General features: G+C 52.4%; 1 protein-coding gene across 1 annotated transcript in view; it reads left to right on the top strand.

Annotated features, from left to right (window-relative positions):
* Positions 1 to 23993, top strand: part of LOC102887399 (E3 ubiquitin-protein ligase HERC2) — a 114318-nt gene continuing 90325 nt past the window's right edge. Inside the window, exons 1-15 of the mRNA XM_025043506.1 lie at positions 1 to 68; positions 498 to 599; positions 7470 to 7584; positions 8369 to 8506; positions 9439 to 9658; positions 12890 to 12990; positions 13411 to 13567; positions 14902 to 15012; positions 15533 to 15704; positions 17141 to 17314; positions 18601 to 18789; positions 19324 to 19475; positions 20673 to 20830; positions 20912 to 21025; positions 22909 to 23160. Of these exons, the coding sequence (XP_024899274.1) occupies positions 528 to 599; positions 7470 to 7584; positions 8369 to 8506; positions 9439 to 9658; positions 12890 to 12990; positions 13411 to 13567; positions 14902 to 15012; positions 15533 to 15704; positions 17141 to 17314; positions 18601 to 18789; positions 19324 to 19475; positions 20673 to 20830; positions 20912 to 21025; positions 22909 to 23160 (2125 nt within the window). The 5' untranslated portion in view covers positions 1 to 68; positions 498 to 527. The remainder of the gene's footprint in view (positions 69 to 497; positions 600 to 7469; positions 7585 to 8368; positions 8507 to 9438; positions 9659 to 12889; positions 12991 to 13410; positions 13568 to 14901; positions 15013 to 15532; positions 15705 to 17140; positions 17315 to 18600; positions 18790 to 19323; positions 19476 to 20672; positions 20831 to 20911; positions 21026 to 22908; positions 23161 to 23993) is intronic.

The raw sequence follows: 23993 nt of genomic DNA on the forward strand, positions 1-23993 counted from the left end.
CGCGGCTGCCGGACCTGGGCCTGCGCGGCTCGTCAGCGGCGCGCGGCTCCGGCTGTTTCCATTTCCAAGTGATTATTGTTTTGGGTTTTTCTGAGGAAAACCTTCTGGTAACATGTGTCGCGCAGCACTCCCTGGGGCGCGGTTAAAGGGCAGATGCACGCCGCCGTCGTCGGTCGGCCAAACGCGGGCCTCTTGTTCTGCTCGCGTTTACGTTTGGGGTTGAAGCGATGGGGATGACATTGGGGTCCGGTCTCCTGTGACCGTCCGTTCTCAAGGTCTCCCCGGCGCGGCGCGGCCACCAGGCGAATGCCGCGCGTGGCCCCGACCCGCGTCGGAAGTAGGCCTCCCCTCGTCCCCGCCTGTCCCCGTCCTTCCCTTCCCCCCGCTGTCCCTCGCCCTCCCCCCATCCCCGTCTCTTTGCCGCATTGAACCTTGCGGGAGGGTCTTCGGGAAGTTCTCCCAGCTCGAGGGCTTCAGCGTTTCCGTCTTCCTTGCAGGTCTGACAGCGGGCGGGGGCTGGAGGAAAGATGCCCTCGGATTCCTTCTGTCTGGCCGCCCAGGCTCGCCTGGACTCCAAATGGCTGAAAACAGACATACAGGTGGGGTTTAGACATGCCTTCTCGCGCGTTTCTCCCTCCATATTTAAATTTCCGGTTAAGGCGTCCTCTGGGGTATGGAAGGGGATGCAAATCGGATCTTGAGAGAAACAGGTTTATTTCCTGTAACTTCAAGTGTACCTGTTACTGCATAGTTTTTATTGCTGTTTTTACAGCTCGTGTGTAGCTGTATTTTAATTACTCCTCGGGTAAGTGAAGAGACGTAGGTTTTGGACAGTGCACCAGAGGAAAAATGTGTCACGGGTACTGAAGCTAGTTAGTGTTGTGGAAAAAGTGCTTACTGACCTTGGCTTTACATAATTTCTTCAGCATTGCGTATTAAATGCGAGGAATGAACGCTGCGGTTTTGCCTAAGGAGTTTTTAGACAAAGGTTCACCTTTTGGAGCCTCCTGCAGACAGACACACATTAGGGTGCAGGTCTCACACCCACAGGTCTGACCCTGTCTTGCTGGGGATGTCTGTCCCACTTGGAGTGGCAAGTGCCCCATTTCTTAGTTGGGGCTTTGTGTTGGGAACAGAATTGACACCTGGGGAATGACTCACAGGTGGGGCAGAAACACGTTTCTTAGTCACGAGATTTAGAAAATCTATTTTCTACAGCTGTTTCTGTTTGAAATGAATGCCCTAGAGGTTTTCAGCAACCTTGGAAAGGAAAAGGTTTTGAAGACTGAACACTTTATACGTGCGTATTATTAAGTGCACAGATGGTGGTCTTAGACTTTCTTGATCATATGTGTTTAAATGCGTCAAGCCTGCGACCTGCGTCAAGCCTGCGATTTCTGTCAGTTTCTGTCTGATGGGGTGCCCATCGCGCGGCGGGCACGTGCCTGGTTTTACTTACCTAATGCTTGTTATTTCTTCACTACTCTAATTGTGTGGAGACCCTCGAATTGCCCTATTTTCCTTTACAGCTCTCTTGAAGAGGTAATAAAATACAGAGCTAAGAGTGTCAGCTCCATTTACTGCTAGTAACATTTTTATATTTACAGTAAAAGTCCTGTCTGGTGTGCTTGGTAGGCTTTCAGTACACCAGAGAGTCGATTAAGCAAAGGAGTTGTAAAAAATAGTGGTACCTGTTCTTGATGTAAGGCCAAGGGTCCGAGAATGGTGTTATTCTGTTCTGCGTTGCATAAGCTGTACTCAGATGAATTTCCTATAGTTTCTATTTTTGGGTTCTTTGAAGTGGAGCATGAAATTAGATATGTGCGAAGCAATTTTTAAAAACTTCTTGTTTTGAAATAATAATACACTCATAGGAAGTTGCAAAGAAAGTAGGGAGGTCACTGCATACTCTTTATCCAGACTCCACCAGAGGTGACATCTCATGCAACATCAAAACCAGGAGGTTGACACTGGCGGTACTGTGTGCGCATAGGCCTGTGCCACTTTGTCACCTTCGTCACATCTGTCTGTGTAACCACCGCCACTCTGAAGATCCAGAACTGTTCCGTTACCTACAGGGCTCTCCCTCTGCAGTCACCTCTCCTCCCGCCGCCATCATTGACCCCTGGCAGTCACTAATCTGTTCTCCGTCTCTATGATTTTGTCTTCACGAGAACGTTGTATGGTATGTGACCTTTTGAGATGGCTTTGTCACTCAGCATATTGCTCTTGAGGTCCATCACAGTTGTAGAACATATCAGTAATTAAACTTGGACTATTTATTTGTTTCTTCTAAGCATCAACTTTAAATGGTGAAGCATACAGGTTAGCTTTTAAGATTAAAATTATTAAATGTATGTATTGTCACTTGATGCTTAGAAATATCAGTAGGTTATAAAACATGAACATCTTGGTAAATTATGTTCTCATGTTTAACAGTTGATAAAGTGTAGAAATAAAAGAATTTTGTAAATACAGGTTACTTAATTGATGTTCATAATGACTCGTGATGTCTTTCATGTCTTTTTTATTCATGATTTGGTTATTTATATCTTCTCTATATTTTGGATCAGTCTTGTCTGGAGTTTATACATTTTGTCAGTCTTTTTCAAGAAACTGACTTTTAGCTTTGGTCTTGGAAAAGATCAATAATAGTTGTAAGGAAAAGGAAACAAGTTTATTATTAGACTTTGACAAGAGGCTTTATGCAGAAGAAAATTGAGTAACATATTTCAGGCACCCGAGAAAAATGGGAGCCCAGGATTTTATGTTCTAGCACAACTGAGTTTTTAGGTAAAAAGGACGCAAACGTATCAGTGAGTGAGAACTCAGGAAATACCGTTTCCATGAGCCCTTCCTGAGGAATCGAATGGACACAGATTGTCAGGTGACTGCTTACGGTAGATTGCCAGGAGGACGGATGGGCCGTAAGCCTGTAGCTGTGGTGTAGAGCCTGGAGTACGTGAGTTTTAGAGGGAGCGCGCATGGTGTGTGGTGGTGGGTTATAGTACAACTGTTCTGCATGTCTAATTTAATACATCACTTTGGTGTATTTTTCATCTGTAGGAAGGCCATTCGGGTCCTTTTTATGTCTTCCGTTTCACTTGTCATCCTGTGTATATTTTCCTCTCTGTGAGCAGGTGGCGCACATCTGTAATAGAGCTTTTAACGTTCTTGTCTGCTCATTCTGTCATCTCTGTCATTTCTAGATTCATTTCTATCGATTGGTGGCTCTGGTTATGGGCATGTTTGCATGCCTGGTAATTCTTATTGAGTGCTGGACTTGATAAATACTGTTACTCGGTGCTGGTTCCGTTTGATTTCCTTAAAGACCACTAGTTTTCTCTGGCACGCGTAGGTTACTCGACCTTTTCCAAGCTCGATCATCCGGCTTGTCTGGGCTGCTCTAGCCCAGTCTCCAGTCCTGGGCTAATTTGTCTGGGCCCTCTCAGGGTTCTGCCCAGTGCTTGGCGTGATGGGGAGTTGTCTGCTTTCAGTCTTGGATGTCATGTCGCACAGCAGGGTGTGGGTCATGGTGTCCCAGCTGCCTACAGCAGAGCCGATGACACAGCCTAGAAGGTGGAAGGAGCTCCCCGTGGGGCGAACGCTCACCGGTTAATTGGCGAGGGAGATAAGGGAACTGGGTACTTTCATCCCCCCTTTTTTCTTCCCTCCTTGGACTGTCCTGTGGGTTCATCGTGCCAGCCTTTAGAAGAGCCCCCGCATGCCTAACGAGTGTGTCTGCCGGACAGCGGCTCTCTGTAGGGTGGGGCTGGTGCCATCGCACAGACGGGAAACCTGGAAAGGGCCAGGCAGTAGATACTTCTGTGGGCCGTGTGTTCCCTGGGACGACTACTCACCTGTGCGTTGGCATGTGAAAGCAGCCACAGACAACGCGTGAAGAAGTGAGCGTGGCTGACTTCCAGTAAAACCATGTATGCTGAACTCTGAATGTCGGAATTTTCACGTGTCTCGAAAGATTTTCCTTCTCTTATTCAAATATTGAAAACTGTAAAAAGCGTTCGTAGTTTGTGCGTCACATAAGATCAGGTGGTGGGCCAGATTTGGCCTGTGGCCAGGTCGTAGTTTGCCGACCCCTGTAGTAACAAGCTGTGCCATGGGCGTCATGTGCGTCTTGTCCTGTCTTCCCGTCCCCTTCCCTCACGGCCTGGTCTGGCATCTGACAAGTAGTGTCAGCGCTTTAATCCATCGCTCGGGCGCTCCTTTCCAGGACAAAGTCTGTGTCTGTATTTCTGTTTTCTGGGTCTACTCGATCTGTTTTTGTCGTCTTATGTTGTTTTTTTTTTTTTCATTTTTCAATCCCATGGTCTTGTCTCACCCATTGTAATTTCTGTTTGAGCTCCAGATACTGTGTACGGAGTTTGTCATGATTATTCGAGGCTCTGGGTGACAGCAGCCACCTCCACGGAAGATCCAGCCAGTCAGCGGCACCAGCAGCCGCAGGCTGCTGCGGGGCGGTCGGGAGAGAGACCGGGCCTCCCCGGGAAGGCGGTCGGCCTCCGCCTCACTCGACTTCTGGTGTGTGCGGCCCCGAGGTCCCGCTCAGCGTGCAGTGTCTGCCAGGCCTCTGCCCTGTGGGGACGTCGGCGCCAGCCTGCCTGGCGGAAGCTCCGCTCAGCTCTTGGTCCTCTCGCAGAGCGGGCAGGCACCTGAGGCCTCTGGCTGTCCTCCTCTCTCGGGTCTCAGGCTGCCTCTTCTGGCTGCCTTGACATCTTCAGACAGATGTGCCTTGTTCCCCCCGCCTGACCTTCCCAGTTGCTTCAGAAATCTGTTCTTAAAGTTCTGTGTAATTGCTGTGTTGTACTGTGTTCAGTAGGTGCTGAGTCACTTGTTTTTTTCTGCAAGGCTAAGAAAAAAAGGCGACGACCTTTACTTTTGTCATGTGCAAATATTTGAACAGATCACATTTAAGGCATATTTCAAAGATACAAAAAAATAAACATCTTCTAACCTGTAAGTGCATCAGAATGCTGTGTATGGACTTGGCATGTTCTATTTTGGGTTATATTGTGTAACGATACAGTTCTGAGGTGGTCATTTTAATACATACCTTAGGTTGGCCCGCCCACGCTGTTTGGTGTTCAGGTGTCGGTAGCACCCACGTGGGGGACTGCACGGTTCTCCAAGGCATCCTCTCTGCATGTCACGACTTTGGTGAGAAAGAACAAGCTGGAACTTAGGCCTCTTCCCCAGCCCTACCTCTGGCAGCCTTGGTGTTGTGTGACCTTGGTCAAGTCGTTCAATCCGTTTATTGTCTTTCAAAACTGGGCCTGTTCTTACCCGCCTTGCTGGGGTTTTTTTTAGGATGAAAATGCCTTTACCTGCTGTGTCACTCTAGAGGTGTGAGGTGAGAACGTGTGAGGCAGATGAAAAAGGGTCTTAAGACCAAATGATGCTAATTAGGAGCATCTGCATTTGGTACAATAAAAGTTAAAATGAAAACCTTTACTCTCACCCGTTGGGAACGTCTCTGTGAGTTAGCCACTCACGAGGACAAGTTGACAATAGACAATCATACACATTCTCTTACACCGACAAGCGGAGGTGGCCTTCATTTCCTGCACGGGCGGTTCTCACGATGCTTTGCTTGTTTTCCCGTTTCCTGGCTTCGTTCTCCTCGGGACCCTGTGCTTCCCTCCCAGTGCCCTGGGACATTCTCCCAGGGGCTTCACCGCTCCTTGCACAGTCTAGCTCTCTCAGGCCCTCCTCTGGGGACGCTGGCTTCGTGTTGCCTGAGTCATGTTCCTCCTTCCTCGAATCTTTTATGACAGGGGTCCGCAACCCCCAGGCAGGGAACCGGTGCCGGTCCGTGGCCTGTCGGGAACCGGGCCACCCAGCAGGTGAGCCGTGGTCTGGCGAGTAAAGCTTCTACATCTGCAGCCGCTCCCCAGCGCTGGCATTACGGCCTCAGCTCTGCCTCAGATCATCAGGCGTTAGACTCTCATAGGAACACCAGTCCCTAGAGCCACAAAGGTCGGGGACCGCTCTGATGCCCACGCCTTGTATTTTGCGTGGTGGTGACTTGAGTCCATGGCTCCTTTCCATCTTTCCGTCCTCAGTTCCTAGGAGGCATCTTCGGCGTCTCAGCGGTACTGAGGTTGCTAGCTGTGATTGAAGGCGCGGAGACCGGGCACAGTGGATGGTTCATGAGGGTGATACATGCTGGAACGATGCCGAGAACTAGTGAGTGGGTCTCCTAGCGAGTGAGCACAATGAAGCCCTGGCCTTCCACTGCAAGATGCGCAGAGAGATGAGTCTTTCAGTATCTCGTGTGTCCCATGGGAGTCTTCTGTTGCACCTGCGGTTCTCCGGGTGGGTGCCTTTCTGGGCATCTGCCGTGCCCTGGGCCTCGCTGGCTGATTGCTCTGGGAAGCCTTTGCTGACTCCCAGATACAGGCAGTCCACATCACTATGGACTGATGTGTTTTTATTTACTTCTGCAGTCCACTACAGTTGTGTATTTTGATGCTGTAAGTTCTTCCAAGTTTGGCCAGTAGTCCCCATCAGGCTCTGAGCAGCTTTTCTGGTACAAACGAGATACTCCAGGCTCATTTTGTCTGCGCTGGCCCTCCCATCAGCCTGGTTTCCAAGAATGCCGGTGTCGTTTAGTGGGACTTGGAAACCAGTATCTGGGTGCTGGGTGTGCTTACCGCGTTCGAGTGCCCCCAGTTCTAGTCCCTTCCCAAAGATGGGGCACGCAGCTGTATTCTAATACAGCTCATAGCGAGGTTTTCGATGCAGATCGTCCTTCACGATGTACTTCGACTTTTCTCTTTTTTACAGTGAAACCTTAGTTTCTAGTAACACTGGCATATTTTGTCATAAACGTACTTTTCGTTATGTTAGATTGGTTTACAATAGAGTATAACATGAAATAGTTTAAAACCTTTCATGTCAATATTGTGATTATCAATAAGACCAATGTGTAACATTTAAGATTTCTTTTTTCCTTGAATATGTCCAACTCGAGATGTATAGTTCAAAAGGCCCTTGCAACACTTTTCTTTTTGATAGACAGAGGTTAATTTGCTTGTTCCCAAGTGTAGATTTTGCTTTTTTATGATTTAATTTTAACTTTGAGGACGGTAATCATTTATATGTTTTAGAAGTAAAAATTCATAAGGTATTCTCAGAGTCTCGCCTTCATTCTTCTGCGCTGCCTCCCATCCGCGGGCCCCGTCCCAGCTCCGCATGGGGAACCTTTGTCGTTCTAGTTTTTCTTTGCACAGCACGTGCATCGTGTGTCTTTTCTTGGACCTTCCGCAAAAAGTAGCATCGTATATACTGTTCCGTGCTGTGTCTTTTTCACTTAACCACATGTATTGGGATAATTTTCATTAAATGTTGAATGATCGAATAAGAGGAAATGAGTTTTTTTCATGTCATTCTTTAAGAATTGCATCGTGCGTATGATCACTCCGTAAGTTTATCTTCTTTGTCATTGCTAGCTTGCGTTCACAAGGGACGGGCTCTGTGGTCTGTGGAACGAGATGGTTAGAGATGGAGAAATTGTGTACACTGGGACAGAATTAACCCAGAACGGAGACCTTCCTCCTAGAAAAGGTAAGAGCCTTTAACTAGTGTTTTTCATTTTGCAGAGACCTGTGTAAATTGCATTTTATAGAAATTTGGAATGTGCTACAGAAACTGCAGTGTTTGAGCATTACTCTGTGAAGCTTTGTTTCCACTTTGGGGATTGCGGTCTAAATGATAGCATTACAAGCTGTCTGGATTTCACTGTTCTATGTGCATTGAAGGCTTAAAACCACCTCCCTGTGTGGTCTTTCCTCTGAGTCTCACCTGCAGCTTGTAGGCACTCCAGTTCATATTTCTTTTAAGTTTTGAAATATGTCTTGCCTTGGCTAACCCCAGTGATTTTGAAAAAGAGCTAAATCCTGACTCTTTAGCTCAGGCGTTCTTCCCCAGGCGCGCCCTGGTCAGACACCCGCGGCTGGTCCCACCCCCAGAGTTTCTAATCCCTTAGAGTTGGCACCGGGCCTGGAAATGTGCATTTCTAGCACTTTTCCAAGACCCGCTGACGATACTTGCTTTTGGAAGAGTGCGTCACGGCCGCTTGTCCACCGGGAGTCGGGGCTGCTGCGTGTGCTGCCGAGAAAGAACACGCAGGAGCAGGGGGCGCTGGGCGGTTCCTCACTTTGTGCGTTACACCGGACCTGTCAACAGCGACGGTTCATGTAATAAAAAAATGATCATTTAGCTGACGGTGTGAGTTGTAACTTAAACTTTTCCATTTCTGGGAGGGACATCTGCGAAGAGACTGACAAGTGGATGGATGTTCAGTTTTGAAAAGCAATTTAAGATGGAACATTTTTTTTCAATTTTCCAGATGACGGTGTTGATACTCAAAGTGGGACAAAGAAGGAAGATGGGGATGACAAAGAGAAGAAGGACGAAGAGGACGCGCCCGCCCCTGCGCGCAGAGCCAAGTCTATCGTGGAGAGCTGGGTGTGGGGCAGGCAGCCAGGTCCGGTGGCCGTGAGGTTCTCGGGCTTTGGAGGGTGACTAGGCCCCGCCTTTCTGCACGTCATAGAATGTTAAAAAATTTAACATAGATTTTTTTATGTTGTGGTAAGCTATATATAATATGCAGTTTTCCATTTCAACTGCTTTTCAGTGACAGTTCAGTGACGTTAAGTACGTTCGCACTGCTGTGCACCTGTCACCACCGTCCATTTCCGGAACTTCGTCATCTTCCCACACTGAGACTCCGTCCTCGTCAGACCATAACTCCCCTTTCCTCTGTCCCAGGCCCCTGGAAACCACCATTCGGCTTTCTCTCTTTTGCGTTTTGGCTCGTCTAGTGACCTCACGTTGGGTGGAATCATATAATATTTGTTCGTTTGTCTCATAATGCTTTTCATACTGAATTCTGTTTTGTCCGCTATTAAATATGTCCATACCTGCTTTTTGTAACTTTACTTTTTCAAGTAGAAAATGCAGGTAAACAACACAAAATTCAGTTATAAAAAGAATATATAAAATAAAAGGTTTTCTTCCACCCACCCAAAAAACAGAATTTGTTTCATAACGTGAAAATAACGGATAGAGTTTTTCTCTCTGCCTAAGAAATATGTTACTGATAAGTTGAATTTAGAATTTTGTGTTAAAAAGTTAACACCGTTTAGAGAGAAGCAGTATACCATCATGGCCGAGAGCAGCCTGTCCTACGTGTCACACTCCTCCCGGTGACCGTGGGCAAGTTGTCTGCGTCTCGGTTTTTTCCTCCGTCAAGTTTACATACCTCTCGATCGCGACGGCGAGGGCCACCTCATGTGCGCGAAGCGCTGGCCGTCTTGGGCCCGTGTTAGGCGCTCAGGTGTGACCCGCGAGGGCTCATTACCGCGGTTACAAGTGGTGCCCAGGGCATTGAGAGGCTGGACGTTTCCTGTTTTGCAGACGCGAATGAGCTGAAGGAGTGTCTGTCCGTGCTGGTTAGAGAACAGCACTCTCTGGCCGTCCGGTCAGCCACCAGCACCCTCTCCGCCCTGCGGCTCAAGCAGAGGCTGGTCATCTTGGAACGCTATTTCATCGCCTTGAGTAGAACCGTTTTCCAGGAGAATGTCAAGGTTAAGTGGAAAAGCAGCAGCATTTCTCTGCCTCCTGTGGACAAAAAAAGGTAACAAAATGATGCGGAAGGAGTTCAGATACCAGCAAAATATGAGATTCAGGCCGCTTTGTCCACGGAAGTTTGATCGGGGCTTTCAATATAGTTCAATTTTCGTCTTTATATAGTTTTATCATTGCTTTTTCTTTTTGAACGTTTCATGTAATCTGGAGCGTGACTGCCAATGTGTTCATATAGTCACCGGCCCTGCTAATCTGTGCCGTTATTTTAAAGACTTTTCTGTCAGTTTCTGTAGAAGCCAGCCACAGGTTTGGATCAGTGCTTCTAGATTTGAAAGTGGGATCTGAACATCATATTTGTTTTGTTTAGCTACTGGATGGGGAGTAGTCAGATTGTACTATTTAGTGCCTAATAAGTATACGTGCTTCCTTTTTTTCTTCCTAATATGATCTTCTTACTCTCCTATTACAAGAGATGCTTTCAGGTATGTGAGTTTTAACGTGGGTGTACATCCGCAGACTTTCTCTGAGGCAGTAACTACCAGCCGTTAGAAAGCTTAAGGTTCGTCTGGTGTGTTGCTGTCAGACTTTCGTTCTCAGCAGGCCAGACTAAAGCCTTTCCAGATACGATTCATGTTTGATATGGTTAGGAGAGCGGGGTTTAGCTGACTGGAACATTGACTGTTACTCCCTATAGAGCACATGGAAAGCAGCAGGGGAAGAAAAGCCTCGTTATCTCGCCTCCCAGGGACATGTGCTAAGTGTCGCATCTTTATTTTTTCCTGTTTAAATCTAGTTGAAATCACATCACATGTCATATGTTCGAGTACTGGTTTTAAGAGAAATTGAACCCAATGACGGAGGAGGATTCTGGCCCGTGTGATGTGGCACAGCTCTTCCTCGCTGGCCGAGAACGGGTGGCCATCTGTGTGGGTCGTTGGGTCGTGGCCTCTCCGCGCACTCTGTGTTCGTTGACTCACACCGAATTCCCTGAGACGCAGAAGTCGCTGAGAGCCCCGCTGATCTTTCTGTGCTCTTTCCTTTGTGGTGACGTCATTATGGGTAGATGGATTAATTGAAATCTAGTTTTCGTTAAATAGAGGAAATGCCTCTATTTTAAAAAAATTTCATTTTGAGATAGTTAGTCATGGATTCATCTGCAGTTACACGGCACAGTACAGAGAGGTCCGTTCCCCCCTTCACCCCGTTTCCCCGGGGGAGGCCGCTCGCAGGCCTGTAGGACAGCATCACAACTGGCGTGTGGGCTTTGAGGCAGAGTCCCGAGTTTCTGTACTCTCGCCGTGCGTGTGTTTCCACGCGATTTTATCACAAGTGTACATTTCTCTCACAATTGCCACAGTCGGGATACAGGACAGGGACCCTTTTTATAGCCACACTCGCCTCCTTTGCCTTCCCCTGGCCACAAATCCTGGCAGCCACTGCTCTGTTCCCCAAGTCTGTCCTGTCACCTCTTGGGATGGGCTTTTCCCACTCAGCATCATTCCCCGGAGAGTCCTCCACGTGCCTGCACGTGTCAGCATTGCTGAGGGACTCCACGCTGTGGGCGTGCCACGTTGGGTTTACCGGTTCACCTGGTGAAGGACGTCTCGAGATGACGGTTTATGGTTTTTGCGTGTCGTGGATAAAGCTGCTGTGCGTCTTCGTGGGTAGGTCTCTGTGAGCCTAAGGTTCGTTTCTCTACGTGTAAGTGCTGGGTCTCACATGTGGATCTCTGAGCCACTGCCACACCCCTCCGCCATGGCTGTGCATCCTTTTTGGTCACGGGCCATGCGCGACGGGCCCAGGTTCTCCACGTGTCCCTTGATGGTAGGTGCTCTGTAGCCGCCTGGTGACATCCCTAACTTTCTGGAGACGTCCTTGTTTCTTAGCCTACTGGGTAGTGGTGGGCTGTGCGTGCCTTTTTGTGGGGCCAAGCTGCCGCGGTTCCTGTTCTCGAGTGTCTGGGAATCGGGGAGCCCTTTGCTGAAGATGGAGCGGTCCTTACACCGCGCAACTCAGGACTGCTGGGCTCTGTCCAGGCACAAGGTCATGACTGCTGGGGACCCAGTTCCCCGCTTCCCTCCAGCAGCTCGGGGTGCTGTGTCCGGGGTGCTCCCCGCCTCATGCGAGAAGACGCAGCACGTGCGTTTCTGTCTTCCAGACCTCGTGTCTTATCGCACGTCTGTGTCGCCTACTGTTGACTTCTCATTCGGGAGGGACGTTTCAACCCCCTCCTTCCTGTCTCCCAGGCGCCTGCCTCTCCTTCGAGTCTGTCACAAACCACAGTGTCATGCGTCTCCTCAGAGACCCCCTGTGCACGGCTCAGGACCCACACACATGCGTACCAGCTGCCTCTGGGTGTCCCCACGTCTTCACGGCTAGTTTTACTTGACATCGTGTCTTGGGGAGTCATTCCGTATCATTACCTGTTTTTAATAGCATTTCCCTGAATATGAAAACAGATGATAGTAAATTTTGAGGATACAGTATATAGTAGAAATATTCAACAGTACGAAGTTGACAACAATTACTTGCTATGCACGATTTGCATGATTGAGTTTGTGTGGTACGTGCATTTTGCATTCTAGTTTTTGGTCTTTTTAGGATGACTTCTATGGTAAACCAATTAGTATAACTTTGTAAAATATTTAAAATGAAACCAAATCTTGTTGAATTAACGTAAAAGACCCGTGGCAGTGATGAGCACTGGTTCGGGAGGGGGCGACCTCGGCAGGATAAAGGTGAAAGAGCATGGGGCAGGTACGTGGGACCTGCGCACCTGGCAGTCACCTAGCCTGCAAGGGAAGGGGCCGAAACTAGCACCCCAGCCCACGCCCGGGCGCCCGCGGACTTGGGGCGCGGGCCTCAGGCGGCTGTCGGGCTGGTCCCGGTCTCCCCGCGCCCCTCGCCGCCCCTCGCCGCCCCGCCTTCTCTTCACACACGAGGTTTAATCCCCCTTCTCTGCTTATTTCCTGTTTACTGTCTCTCCCCACCCACCCCATAACCTCAGCTCCTGAGATTATTTCTTGAGCGCTTTTGCAAGTCATTTAAATTTTTTGTAAATGTCTTTTTGTTTGTTTGTTTTCTTAAAGAGAAAACTTTGCCTTTACAAAAGACATTTGGTAAAAGTTTTTAAAAAATGAAATTAAAAGTCACTGGTGCCCCTGCCATTTGGAGAGCCCAGGACACACTTAGGCACAGGGCCCTCCCTACGACTGATTTAACTTCGGCGTTTGCCATCCCTCTGACTGATCAGTTGTCACCCCACGTGTGTCGTCCGCAGTGTCCGGCCCACAGGCAAAGGGGTGGAAGGACTCGCGAGAGTCGGCTCCCGGGCAGCTCTGTCCTTCGCCTTCGCGTTCCTGCGCAGGGCCTGGCGGTCAGGTACGTGCCCGCTGCCTGCCCCGCACGCTGGGGGCGGGCTGTCCCCACTTTGGCCACCGCGTGTCCCTGGGCCAGGGCACTGTGCTGCTGGGGCCGCCTTTCCCTTTTTGTAAACGACAGGCTTCAGAGTCTGCTTGGCCTTTCGGGGTTGTGCTTCGTTTTAAAGAAAAGGGTGTAAAATCCCCCGCGGGGCCCGAGTACTGACGTGCCCTCCGGCGAGCAGGAGCCGAAAATACGGGCTGGGCTCGGGGCAGCTGTGTCACGTTCAGTCCCTCGAGTTCCGGCCGTAGCTCACTGAGAGGAAAGCGGGGGACTGAGCCTGAGACAGCAGCATCCTTGTGCGGGTGCCAAGCCGCGGGGGCCCGCCCAGGAGAGCGGGGACAGCTCCGCTGGTCAGCACTGACGCGCGCGTGTGCCCAGGGGAGGACGCGGACCTGTGCAGCGAGCTGCTGCAGGAGTCGCTGGACGCGCTGCGAGCCCTGCCCGAGGCCTCGCTCTTCGATGAGAACACGGTGTCCTCCGTGTGGCTGGAGGTGGTGGAGAGAGCGGCCAGGTTCCTGAGGTCCGTCGTGACCGGGTGAGTCCTCCCCCTCCCGGCCGACGGCCACGTGGCCCGGACGTGCCTCGGGTCTCGCTGTCCCTCCTCTAGAGCTGAGAGCCGGGGCTGGCTCCAGCGGCCTTCCGCCCTCTGGCTCCACATCGCGGTGCTCATCTTCCCGGAGGTGGGACTTCGGAGGCCCTGAGCTGTCGTCGTGAGTGGGGTGGCACGTGAAAGACGTTTTTCTAGTTAATCTTCTCAGACGTTTTATGACTCGAGGCTAAGTCATTCATAAAGTGTTGGAGCATCTGCGTGTGCCTCTCAGAAAGTGGATGCCAGCATTTGAGTGACAGTGTTGCCTCAGACAACGTGGGACTAAGCAGCCACTCAAGATGAAAATGTTTAAATCTACATCTAGTCTTCTTGGTGTACAAAATTTGAATGTGAATCATTTTTCTGTAACGAAAACCCTGGACTCCGGTCTTGCATGCTATGTATTTTAATTTTTTTTTTTAATGCCAGTTTATTTTTATTTTACTTTTTCATACTACATCTATATAATTTTTCTTAACATTTTATTTTTTCGTTTCCCCCTCCCCCCTCAATGGTTTTTTAATTTAAAGAAAACCCATATACTCAATACAAACGTTAGCGGCAAAGGCACGCTTGGAGGAAAAGTGAGTCCCTTCTCATTCCCTTCACCCGAGGTCGCTACTGTGTCCCTTCCAGCAGGTGGGGACACCTGTGGTCTTAGAGCCAGCTGGCTATGAATTTGGCTGCTCAGAGTGTGGGTGCAAACATTGCCACTGGGTTTAGTGGGGTCCCTGAAAATGGGCTTCAGACTAATTTCAAAAACTCAAATGTAATGGCGATGTTGGAGATCCTCCCTGCCCTATCTTGGTTAAAAAGACTTATTATTAGGAACAAGGAAAAGTTAAAATTGTTTCTTTGATCAGAGATAAAAGTAAACATAGGGATTCTGCCTATGTTTCTGTGGTTCTGTGATGCTTGTTCAAATCGACCCTTCTCCAGTTCTGTAGGAACGTTGATTGTCTAGTCACATGTCACTGGAACTGGAAGCAGATCTAACATGTTTCCACTCACGATTTGAACGGCGATGTAATTTTATGTTACAGAAAGTCGGCATATGTCTTTTAATGTAATCATATAATTTAATAAAAACATCTTTACAGTTAATTTGATCTTTTAAAATCTCTAATTAAATTTTAATAGCGAGTCTCAGAAACTTGATTGTGAATATTAAAACATATTTCTCAAGAGAGAGAATGTAATTAACACCTCAGTGTTTTTTTAATGTGCTGTCTTTAAGCTCTGACATTGTTTTGTTCCTTCATCCACTGCTGTCATTGCAGGGACGTCCACGGAACGCCGGGCACCAAAGGGCCGGGCAGCATCCCCCTGCAGGACCAGCACCTGGCCCTGGCCATCCTGTTGGAGCTGGCTGTGCAGAGGGGCTCGCTGAGGTGAGGGCGCTGCAGGCCAGGGCCTTGGGGAAGGGCCTCCGGCCCGAACACCTCGGTGTGAGCGGCGTTTCGCCTCGGTGGCTGTAGCAAATGCGTGGGGTTCCGTGAGCCCGGAACCGCGTCCCAGGACACGCTCTTTTCTTCCAAACCTGGCACACAGCTTCCTTCTGTGTGCAGCTTTCTAGCAGTCTAGGAACCGTTCCTTTTTTTCTCCTCTTAATTTTTTAGAAGTCATTGTTTTCAGTCCACTGATTTAAGGTCCTAGAAATTCTCTGCAGAAAGTGCTCTCTGGGCTTCTGGACTCGTCTTGGGTCTCTTAGCCACGGAAGGCGATGCCCTGTGCTCAGATCCTGGCGTCAGTGGTTTTACCGCCCAGAATGGTTTCGATGGCATTACTTTAGTTTCCTTTCAGATCGAAGGACTTTATTCAGTCTTATTTAGCCGTCTGCTTTTATCGCGACAGACCATGGCAGGTAGAGTTCCCGTTTCCGCTAGAGAGTGAGGCCGCTTTCTCTTCCAGCCAGATGCTGGCCGCCGTCCTGCTGCTGCTGCAGCTGTGGGGCAGCGGGAGGCAGGAGACCGACAACGAGCGGGCGGCCCAGGGCACCAGCGCCCCCCTGCTGCCGCTGCTGCAGCGCTTCCAGAGCATGGCCTGCGGCAAGGACGCCCTGCACGCCGAGGCCGACTCGCACGTAAGTGCCGGAGCCACGCCTGGCCTCGAGGTAGCTGTCTCTGTTTCCGTTTTTTTTTAAAGAGACCGGCGTAAGTGGGACCAGAGCACCTGGCCATTGGTGGTGGTCTTTAGTGGGGAGCACGTGTTTGGCGATTCCAAGAGTGGGACAGCTTGTGGGACAGCTTAAGGGACAGCCGCGGGAGGCCATAGGCTGAGTGGCAGGTGATGTGGTGGAACACCACCTGAGCACATTGGGGTTCTTTAAGCAGCTAGAGAGTGTCCAGGGCCACCCTGGCCGTGGGTGGGGGCTCTGGCGCTCGTCCTGGGCTGCGTGTCGGGTAGATGGAGCAACCTGTACGAACCTGTGCGTCACAGCTGCGGCCGCCCCCTCGATGCTTGATGGCACGCTGCTCCCTTCCTGCCAAGCTGAGCCGTTGCCCCCGCGTGCTGCGGGTTTCACGTGTGCCTGTTCCCGGCAGCACCGGCCTGAGTCTCGGCTGGGATGGGGGCGCGGGAGGTGCTGGCCTTCACACCGGAGCGGGCCAGTGCAGCAGGGCCCTGTGCCTCCTGGGAACGTGGGGTGGGGCGCGCTCTTCCTGGGGGCACTGTGCCCGAGGCCCCCTCCTCTGCCTGACGACCCTCCCGCGGGCCGCCTCCTTGCGCGCAGCTTGTGCTTGCTTGGGCCCCGCACGGGAACGGTGCGTGCTGCCCTCTGGCCTCTGCGCCTGCCGCCGGAGGGATGGGCCCGCGAGCAGCGCAGAGCCCCGTCTGACACGCACGCTTCGCAGCACACGTGAGAACCAGAGCATGGACAGTGTGGTCCACTCTGTTGGCCCTTGTGTGTGCGGGGTGACTGTTTCCCAGGACACCGAAACTGGTGGCGGAGCCTGGCCTGCCGGGTTCTGGGTCTGAACCCCTGGACTGCTGCGTTTTAGAGGCACAGGATGGTTTTGCAGGTGTTTTCTGGAGAGAGAGACCATTACGTTGTAGCGTTTCAGCTAATTTTCACCTAATTTTTCTGTCACGTTGCAGTCTTTGGGACAATGAGGCTGTTCTGCCCTTAGAATTAGAATTAATACTGTGCAAGTAAAATTTGGTTTTCTCGGCACGCATAGCACTCACGTTGAAATAAGCGGCTTTTGTTTTCAGTTTTCAAAGCCAGGCGGGGGTGCAGTGCTTTGTCCCCAGGACGCTTCTGAGAGTCCTCGGGACTCCTGCAGGGCGGCCGGGCTGTGTGTGGGTGGTGCTCAGGGGAGACGTGCAGTGACGCAGCGAGTGTGTAAGTGTATAGCACAAGTGCAGCGTCACTGTGACCCTTGTCATTTGATTGCCAAAAGGAGCAGATTGCAGGTGACGCATCCCTCTGAGTACCGGACTGCGAAGAGTCGTGGAGGTCATGTGTGACTTTAGTTCTTTCCGCTGTTTGTGAAGACACATGCTCACTTTCTCTTGCAGTTTCTGTCGGGCCCTCTGAGCCCCAACGAGAGTTTCCTGAGGTACCTGACTCTTCCACAAGACAACGACCTCGCCATCGATTTACAGCAGACGGCGGTGGTCGTCATGGCCCACCTAGACCGTCTGGCCACCCCCTGCATGCCGCCTCTGTGTAGCTCTCCAGCGTCCCACAAGGTGTGTGCGGAGCGGTGTCCATTCTGTGTCCTTGTAAGCACCAGCGCTAGACTCCCGTTCTGTCCCCCATGGAGACGCCCTTTCTCTGATGTGTGAACAGATCAAGGTGTTGCCGGTGGTCGGTGTGAGGTGAGCATGGGCGGTGTCCCATGTCCCCAGAGGTCAGGAGGCACGTCCCCGGAGGGCCGCCTTCCTCCGCACAGCCACCTGCCAGCCCGCCTTCCTGGGGGCCCAGTGCCTTTGTTGTGCGCGAGGCGCTCTGACCAGGGCTGTGAGACGATGGCTCGGAGCGAGGACACCAGTCCGCGTGCGTGGACGGCCCTTGCTGGCGCAGCCCGCCGAGGCCCTCACACGAGCAGTCGCATCTGCCTCACATCACCCCATGGCGCCTGTGAGGAAACTGGATCGCCAGGGTTACGCAGAACCAGCTTGGATTCGAATCCAGCTGTTTCTAACTTGTTTTTAATAGGAAGAGTTTTTATTTCATTTAACAGTCACTTTTTTCCCAGATAAGTGATGAGGACGTGGTTTAAAATCAGAGTTCAGTGTGAAGACACAGTGTTCCTTCTTTTTCTCTGCGCCCTCCGTCCCGGTCCCCTTCCTTCATCTTCCCACCCTCCTGTCCGCGTGCCCTTGTGGTGTTCTCAGAGGGGACGTGGCAGCGGTGGCATGCCATGTGACCTCTGTAGCTTGTATTTTCACTAAACAGCGTGTGCTGAAGAGCACCCTATGTCAAGGAGCAGTTCCTGTCCTCATGTTCCCAGCGGCTCAGTATTCCATGTGTGGATGTGTCATGATGTTTTAACCAGTTTCCTGTTGGTGGACACTTGTGTTGCCAGAGTTTGCTCCTCAGATAGTGTCACGATGATTCACCTCGTACATTTGTTCCTCTGCTCACGTACAGTAGCCCATGGCGATGCACCCGGCATGGGCGGGCACACTAGCTCCTTACCACCAGACTATTCGCGTCAGCGTGACCCCCGCCAGCCCCCTGGAAGTAGGGACACTCGTCCCCTAGCCTTGGGCCTTGGCCTTTGGGCTTCTGCCTGTCGTGGTACCGATGGTAACCTGATGTGGACTGAGCATTTGAAACACGTTTGGGGTCCACCACACTACTTTTTAATGGACTCTGCTAGAACAGAGGGCTGCAGAACACAGCCTGCTCAGGAACGGTGCGTCACCTGCCACCGAGGTGACACGGCCGGTTGGGTCCACATTGATGTTTTGAACCAGCTCTTCTCTACTTGCTTTGTTCTTATTTTACTAAGGGATTTACTCTCTTGCAGGGGTCATTACAGGAGGTCATCGGATGGGGCTTAATAGGGTGGAAATACTACGCCAACGTCATCGGCCCCATCCAGTGCGCAGGCCTCGCCAGCCTGGGGGTCTCGCAGATCGCCTGTGCAGAGAAGCGCTTCCTGATCCTGTCGCGGAGCGGCCGCGTGTACACGCAGGCCTACAGCAGCGACGCGCTGGTGGGTGTCACGCGGTGTGCGCCCCCCGCCGCACTTAGTGGCGGGTTCTCGGCCAGGGTTGCTCGTGAGGTCCAGGCTCTCCGTCATCGAGGCCGAAGGCCTATGAGTGCGCGGTCGTCGTGGGTGACTGCTCACGTTCAGGAGTCTCAGTCGTGCTGCCGTCGAGGTTTGGGACTCCTCGCAGGGACACTTGCTGCACGCATGACCCCCATTTGTGAGCCAACTTTGGGGGCCAGGCAGTAGCAACGAGGCACAGGGCCGCAGGGGTGGCGGCGGAGGGGGATGCATGTGTCTGCTAAGGGGGCAGCTCTTCCTTGACCCGGGGGTCGCCATGCACAGGGCAGCCTGGTCACGTACGGAGTGCCTGTCCCTGGTGCTGCGCAGGTGGCTGGACAGCTGGCCCGGCAGCTGCCTGAGGCTCGTGTGGCTGCGTCGCGCAGCGCCGTTCGGTGAGACGCGCCGGAGAGACCCGCGGTGTCGTCATCGTCCTCGCAGCGCCACTGATCGTTGTCTTCCCGTTTTTTCCCCTTCTAGGCCCCACAGCTCGTCCAGGGTCTTGTCTCCAGAAACATCGTCAAAATCGCTGCCCATTCTGATGGTCACCACTACCTGGCCTTGGCAGCCACTGGAGAGGTGTACTCCTGGGGCTGTGGGGACGGCGGACGGCTGGGCCACGGGGACACCGTGTACGTGTGGCCCGCTCCTGTAACTCACATGCTCTCCCTTCGTGTTGCTTTCCCCAAAACAGGGCGGAAAGGAGGGTGTGGCTTGGTGTCTTCCCGCAGCTGCAGCAGGCTGGGCTAGATGGACAGGGCTGCCCGAGTGTCGCCCCTGGGAGATGGGTGGGTGCTCTGCCCGCGGCACGGGATGACACCAGCGGCCTTGGTGCGCTCGTGTAGACTTTGGCCTGCATGAGTGTTTTGTGGTAAAATACTACTCAGTGGAGATGAAGTGCAGGCTGCGCAGTGTGTCCACTGCTCCCGGAGATGCAGGGAGGCCGGGGGCAGAGCACATGGCACAAGTCGGAGGGGAGCTTTGGGGGTGCGGCTTGAGCTGACCGGCGAGGAAGTGCCGAGTGGTCATGTGGTTGTCCCCGGCACGCCCCCTGCCTCTCTGCGTGTACTTACTCTGCAGAGTGGCGGGCGCTGAGTGCGTGGACCATGTCTCTGGAGAGGCAAGAGCGGGTGTCACCAAGCGTAGTGAACGCTCTCTGGATCGTATGCGCAGGGCGTTTTGCTAACTCTGAAAGCGGGCATCAGGTAGCGAGGCTTTTCAAACGGTTAATCCTCATGGCCTCCGCCTTCCCGTTTGTAAAGCACACGGCACCGTGATCAGTAACCTCGCTCCTCGTTCCTTCCTCACCTGCGTAACGCACACATGGCTTTCAGCCGTCCGGAGGGGGCTGACCACCCGCCCCCTTGGTTGTAGGTGCGCGGTGCGACGTGGTTGGGAAGCACCGCAGCCGAAACATGGCGCGTTCTCACGCTGCCTCTGTGTCCCCGGCTGCCCTGTCTGCCACGGCCTATTGGTCTGGGCGCCCCTAAGCCAAGTCTGGGGCTTGCTAGCAGCTCCTTCCCCCGTGGCCGAGCGTCCTCTCTGCGGCCGGGCCGCTGTGGCGGAGCTGCCGTGGACCCGGTCGTACGCGTGCTTCCCAGACGCCGCTTCGGTGGTCTGCCGCCCTGGCCGGTGCCGCGCTCGCCCTGGGTGCTCGATTACCGAAGGTCAGGCGGTGTTCGGTGCTGGCGTCCTGCGTTCCTCAGTGGCGTCGTGACACCTGACACGAGGCTCCCGCAAGGCTCCAGCGGGGGCGAGGCCGCTCCCGGGTGGACAGACGCCTGTAGGAGGTGCCGGCAGGGCACCCACATTTCCCGTCCTCTCCACAGGCCTCTGGAGGAGCCCAAGCTCATCTCTGCCTTCTGTGGAAAGCAGGCTGGGCAGCGCGTGGTGCACATCGCCTGCGGGAGCACGTACAGCGCGGCCATCACCGCCGAGGGCGAGCTGTACACCTGGGGCCGCGGCAACTACGGCCGGCTGGGCCACGGTGAGGCAGCCGGGCCCGCCGCGTGCATGGGGCCGCCGCTTCTCAGGGACTCCCGGTAACCACAGTCCCCTGTGTTTGAAGGCTCCAGTGAAGACGAGGCCATTCCGATGCTGGTGGCTGGGCTCAAGGGACTGAAGGTCATCGACGTGGCGTGCGGCAGTGGGGACGCCCAAACCCTGGCCGTGACCGAGAATGGTACGTGGGACTTGTGCCGCCCGTAGGCGTTCACGACGAGGACGGCCACTTCCCTGGGGGCTGCGAGCTTGGAGCAGAGTGACCTCACAGGGCTGCCCCGTCACCACCTTTTAAGAGGGCGTACCCTGGGTGTTCTCGGCAGAGGTCCAGAGGTGACCGGAGTGGAAACGTCTGTAGCCCGGAGCCAGAGAGCTTGTTGATGGCTACCATCCTTTCTTTTTGGGTGTTTTATTTCTTAACAAAAAATAAGATGTTCTAAACTGTTCCTGGCTGACTACATGTCCTAACGACCCTCTGGCAAATCCTGCTCAGTCTGTCTGTCCTGCGGTGCGATGCTGTTGCTGGCTCGCTTGTCGTTAAGTTTAGTTTTGTATTCGTGTTCATTAGCGAGACCGTCCTCATTTCACTTTTTTTGAGGGTACATCATCGAGCTAGATGGTTCGGGTTGCGTCGTCTCTCGGGATCTGAGGTCGGTCTGTAGACTCGTGTGGTCTCGTGAGGTTGGCCTGTCGGGATCAGCTGGGGGCCTCTCAGCCTGCGCTCGCCTGCAGAGGGGCAGTGGCAGATCAGAGACCATCTCAGGCACCTCGTGTCCACGTGGGTCCCACACTGAAGGGACAGAGCAGTCAACTTGCTGCTGCTGTGAGTCTTAGAGAAAAACGGTCTCATCGGGCACCCGAAAGGGCTCTTGTGGCATGAAGCTTTTGATTAGACATTGTTTTCAAGGGTCTGGTTTTGAGCTATCGAGACGCTTTATGAAACTCTAACCAGAAAACGTGCTCCTCGGGAGGCCTCGTCAGGGTTTGTCCTTGTGTTCTTTGTGCGGAACTGCTATGTAAGTAAAACTGGCGACACGGCGACTCATTGACTCTGCTGGGGACCGCGCACGCTGCTTTCCTCACAGTACTGCTTCTTTGGTGCCCCTGTCGCAGGGAAAAGTCCCTGCTCCGCGACTGTTTTTCGGCGACTACCGGGACAGTAGAAGCATCTTGGCCTGTGCAGTCTGGCCGTGGGGGACTGGGGTCCCTGAAAACATCAGCGAACATTGAGATTGCCAGCCGGGCTGTGTGACCGAGCATCGTGGCGATGGCACATGGGTCAAGCTCTCTCACTTTCGCTCATGCATGTTGTCCGGCCGCTTTCCTGTGACAGTGGCAGTTGGTAGTGGTGACAGAGATGTACCTCCCACAAACGCTAAAAGTCCTTACTGTCTGATTTTCAAGAACTTGGCTGACCTTTAGATTCGGGTAAAATAGAACGAGAACAGAGTCACGTGTGGAGTGATCTCATTTCTTCTGTCAAATTTCTTCTGATTTTTCTCATCTTTTATAGTTTTCGACTACACCTAATCTAGCAGGGCTTTTTTTAGCAATTCTCTTTGGAGTTTTTGTAAGTTATTCAGTTAGTTTTCAGAGTGAAACCCACCTTTTTTGCAACGTTACCTCATTCCTTGGTGTCATACGTAATTAAGTCCACACACTGGGAACGAACATGGGCGCGCGGTTGAGTCGGGGGCGGCAGGCGGGGAGCTCAGTGCGCCCGGCCGTGCGTGGGGCCGGCTCGGGGCTGCGGGGCAGCGGGCTGTGGCGTTCAGAGCTGAGCCGAAGCCCTGCTGTGGAGCTCACACTAGTCAGCGTCAGGGCTTTCTGGTTCATTCAGGTGAAGCAAACGGAAACCCCAAGCTTTCCTTCCGCTGAGTCTTTCTACGTCAGCCCGAAGGATGAACTAGATTTCATTTGGTCAGTAACCGTCTGTGTCATGTCAACTGTACACATCCGTGGTCTCGACTGGTGTGCTTGTTGGTCACAGTAGCTACTTCCAGCCGCTTGAAAGCTCCGTGAAGATGGACGGTCACTGTAACTCGGCTGCGTTTGTGTTTTTAGGTCAGGTGTGGTCTTGGGGAGACGGCGACTACGGGAAACTGGGCCGAGGCGGCAGCGACGGCTGCAAGACGCCGAAGCTGGTCGAGAAGCTCCAGGACTTGGACGTCGTCAAAGTTCGATGTGGAAGTCAGTTTTCTGTCGCTCTGACAAAAGATGGCCAAGTTTACTCCTGGGGAAAAGGTGACAACCAGAGACTTGGACATGGGACAGAGGAACACGTTCGCTACCCCAAACTCTTGGAAGGCTTGCAGGGTAAGCGTGGCTGTGAACCTCTAACAGCGTTTTAAAGTTCGCAGGTGGTTCTTCCCCTGACGTTCCCCAAATGACCAGTCATGAGACGCCCTCACCCACGTTTAGGTGGGTGTGGGTGATAAATGGAAAGCCCTTTGTGTATGTTAAGAAACGGCCTAGAGTGACTTTGACCACGTTTCATTTGAGACTCATTCAGTTTCACCAATATCGGAGAGGTTTTTAGGTTTATAAATCACTTCGTAAGCTGGCTGCAGTGAGAGTGGCTTCTGTTTGGTGTGTCCCCTGTCATTACACTGTGGACACAGGCGACTTCGGATCTGCATGGCGCTGTGGGAACTGAATGGGAGATGGGTGGGGTCTGCATAGAATGGTCGCATTTGAACTCATCCTTGGTGAGTCCTGCTAGTTTGGTTCTGAGAGCACCCAGCATGCTCTCCGGGTGGAGGGGGCGAATGGGAGCCGAGGCACACAGGTGTCCCTCACAGCTGCCTTCTGAAGTCCGGGAGCTGGTGACCCTGTAGTGCTTATCTTCGGGGTGGGCAGATCTTTTTAAAGGGCCAGACTGTAAGTATTTTGGATTTGAGGGCTATATGCTGTCTGTCCCAAGTACTTAGTTCTGCCATTGTTGCCCCAAAGCAGTATGCAAACAAATGGGCTTGGCTGTGGTCCAGTACGGTTTCATTCACAGAAACAGGCCTTGGGCTGCGAGGGCTGCAGTTTGTCGGATTCCTGAGTCGGATGCTGCTCTGTGTTTTTGCTGTTGTCTAAGGGGAGTTTAGGAGTCAGACTCTTAAGTAGAACTTGCCGGTTTCTTTCCCCATTGCTTGCATTTT

The sequence above is a fragment of the Pteropus alecto genome, unplaced genomic scaffold, assembly GCF_000325575.1.
Source record: "Pteropus alecto unplaced genomic scaffold, ASM32557v1 scaffold102, whole genome shotgun sequence".
NCBI lineage: Eukaryota > Metazoa > Chordata > Mammalia > Chiroptera > Pteropodidae > Pteropus > Pteropus alecto.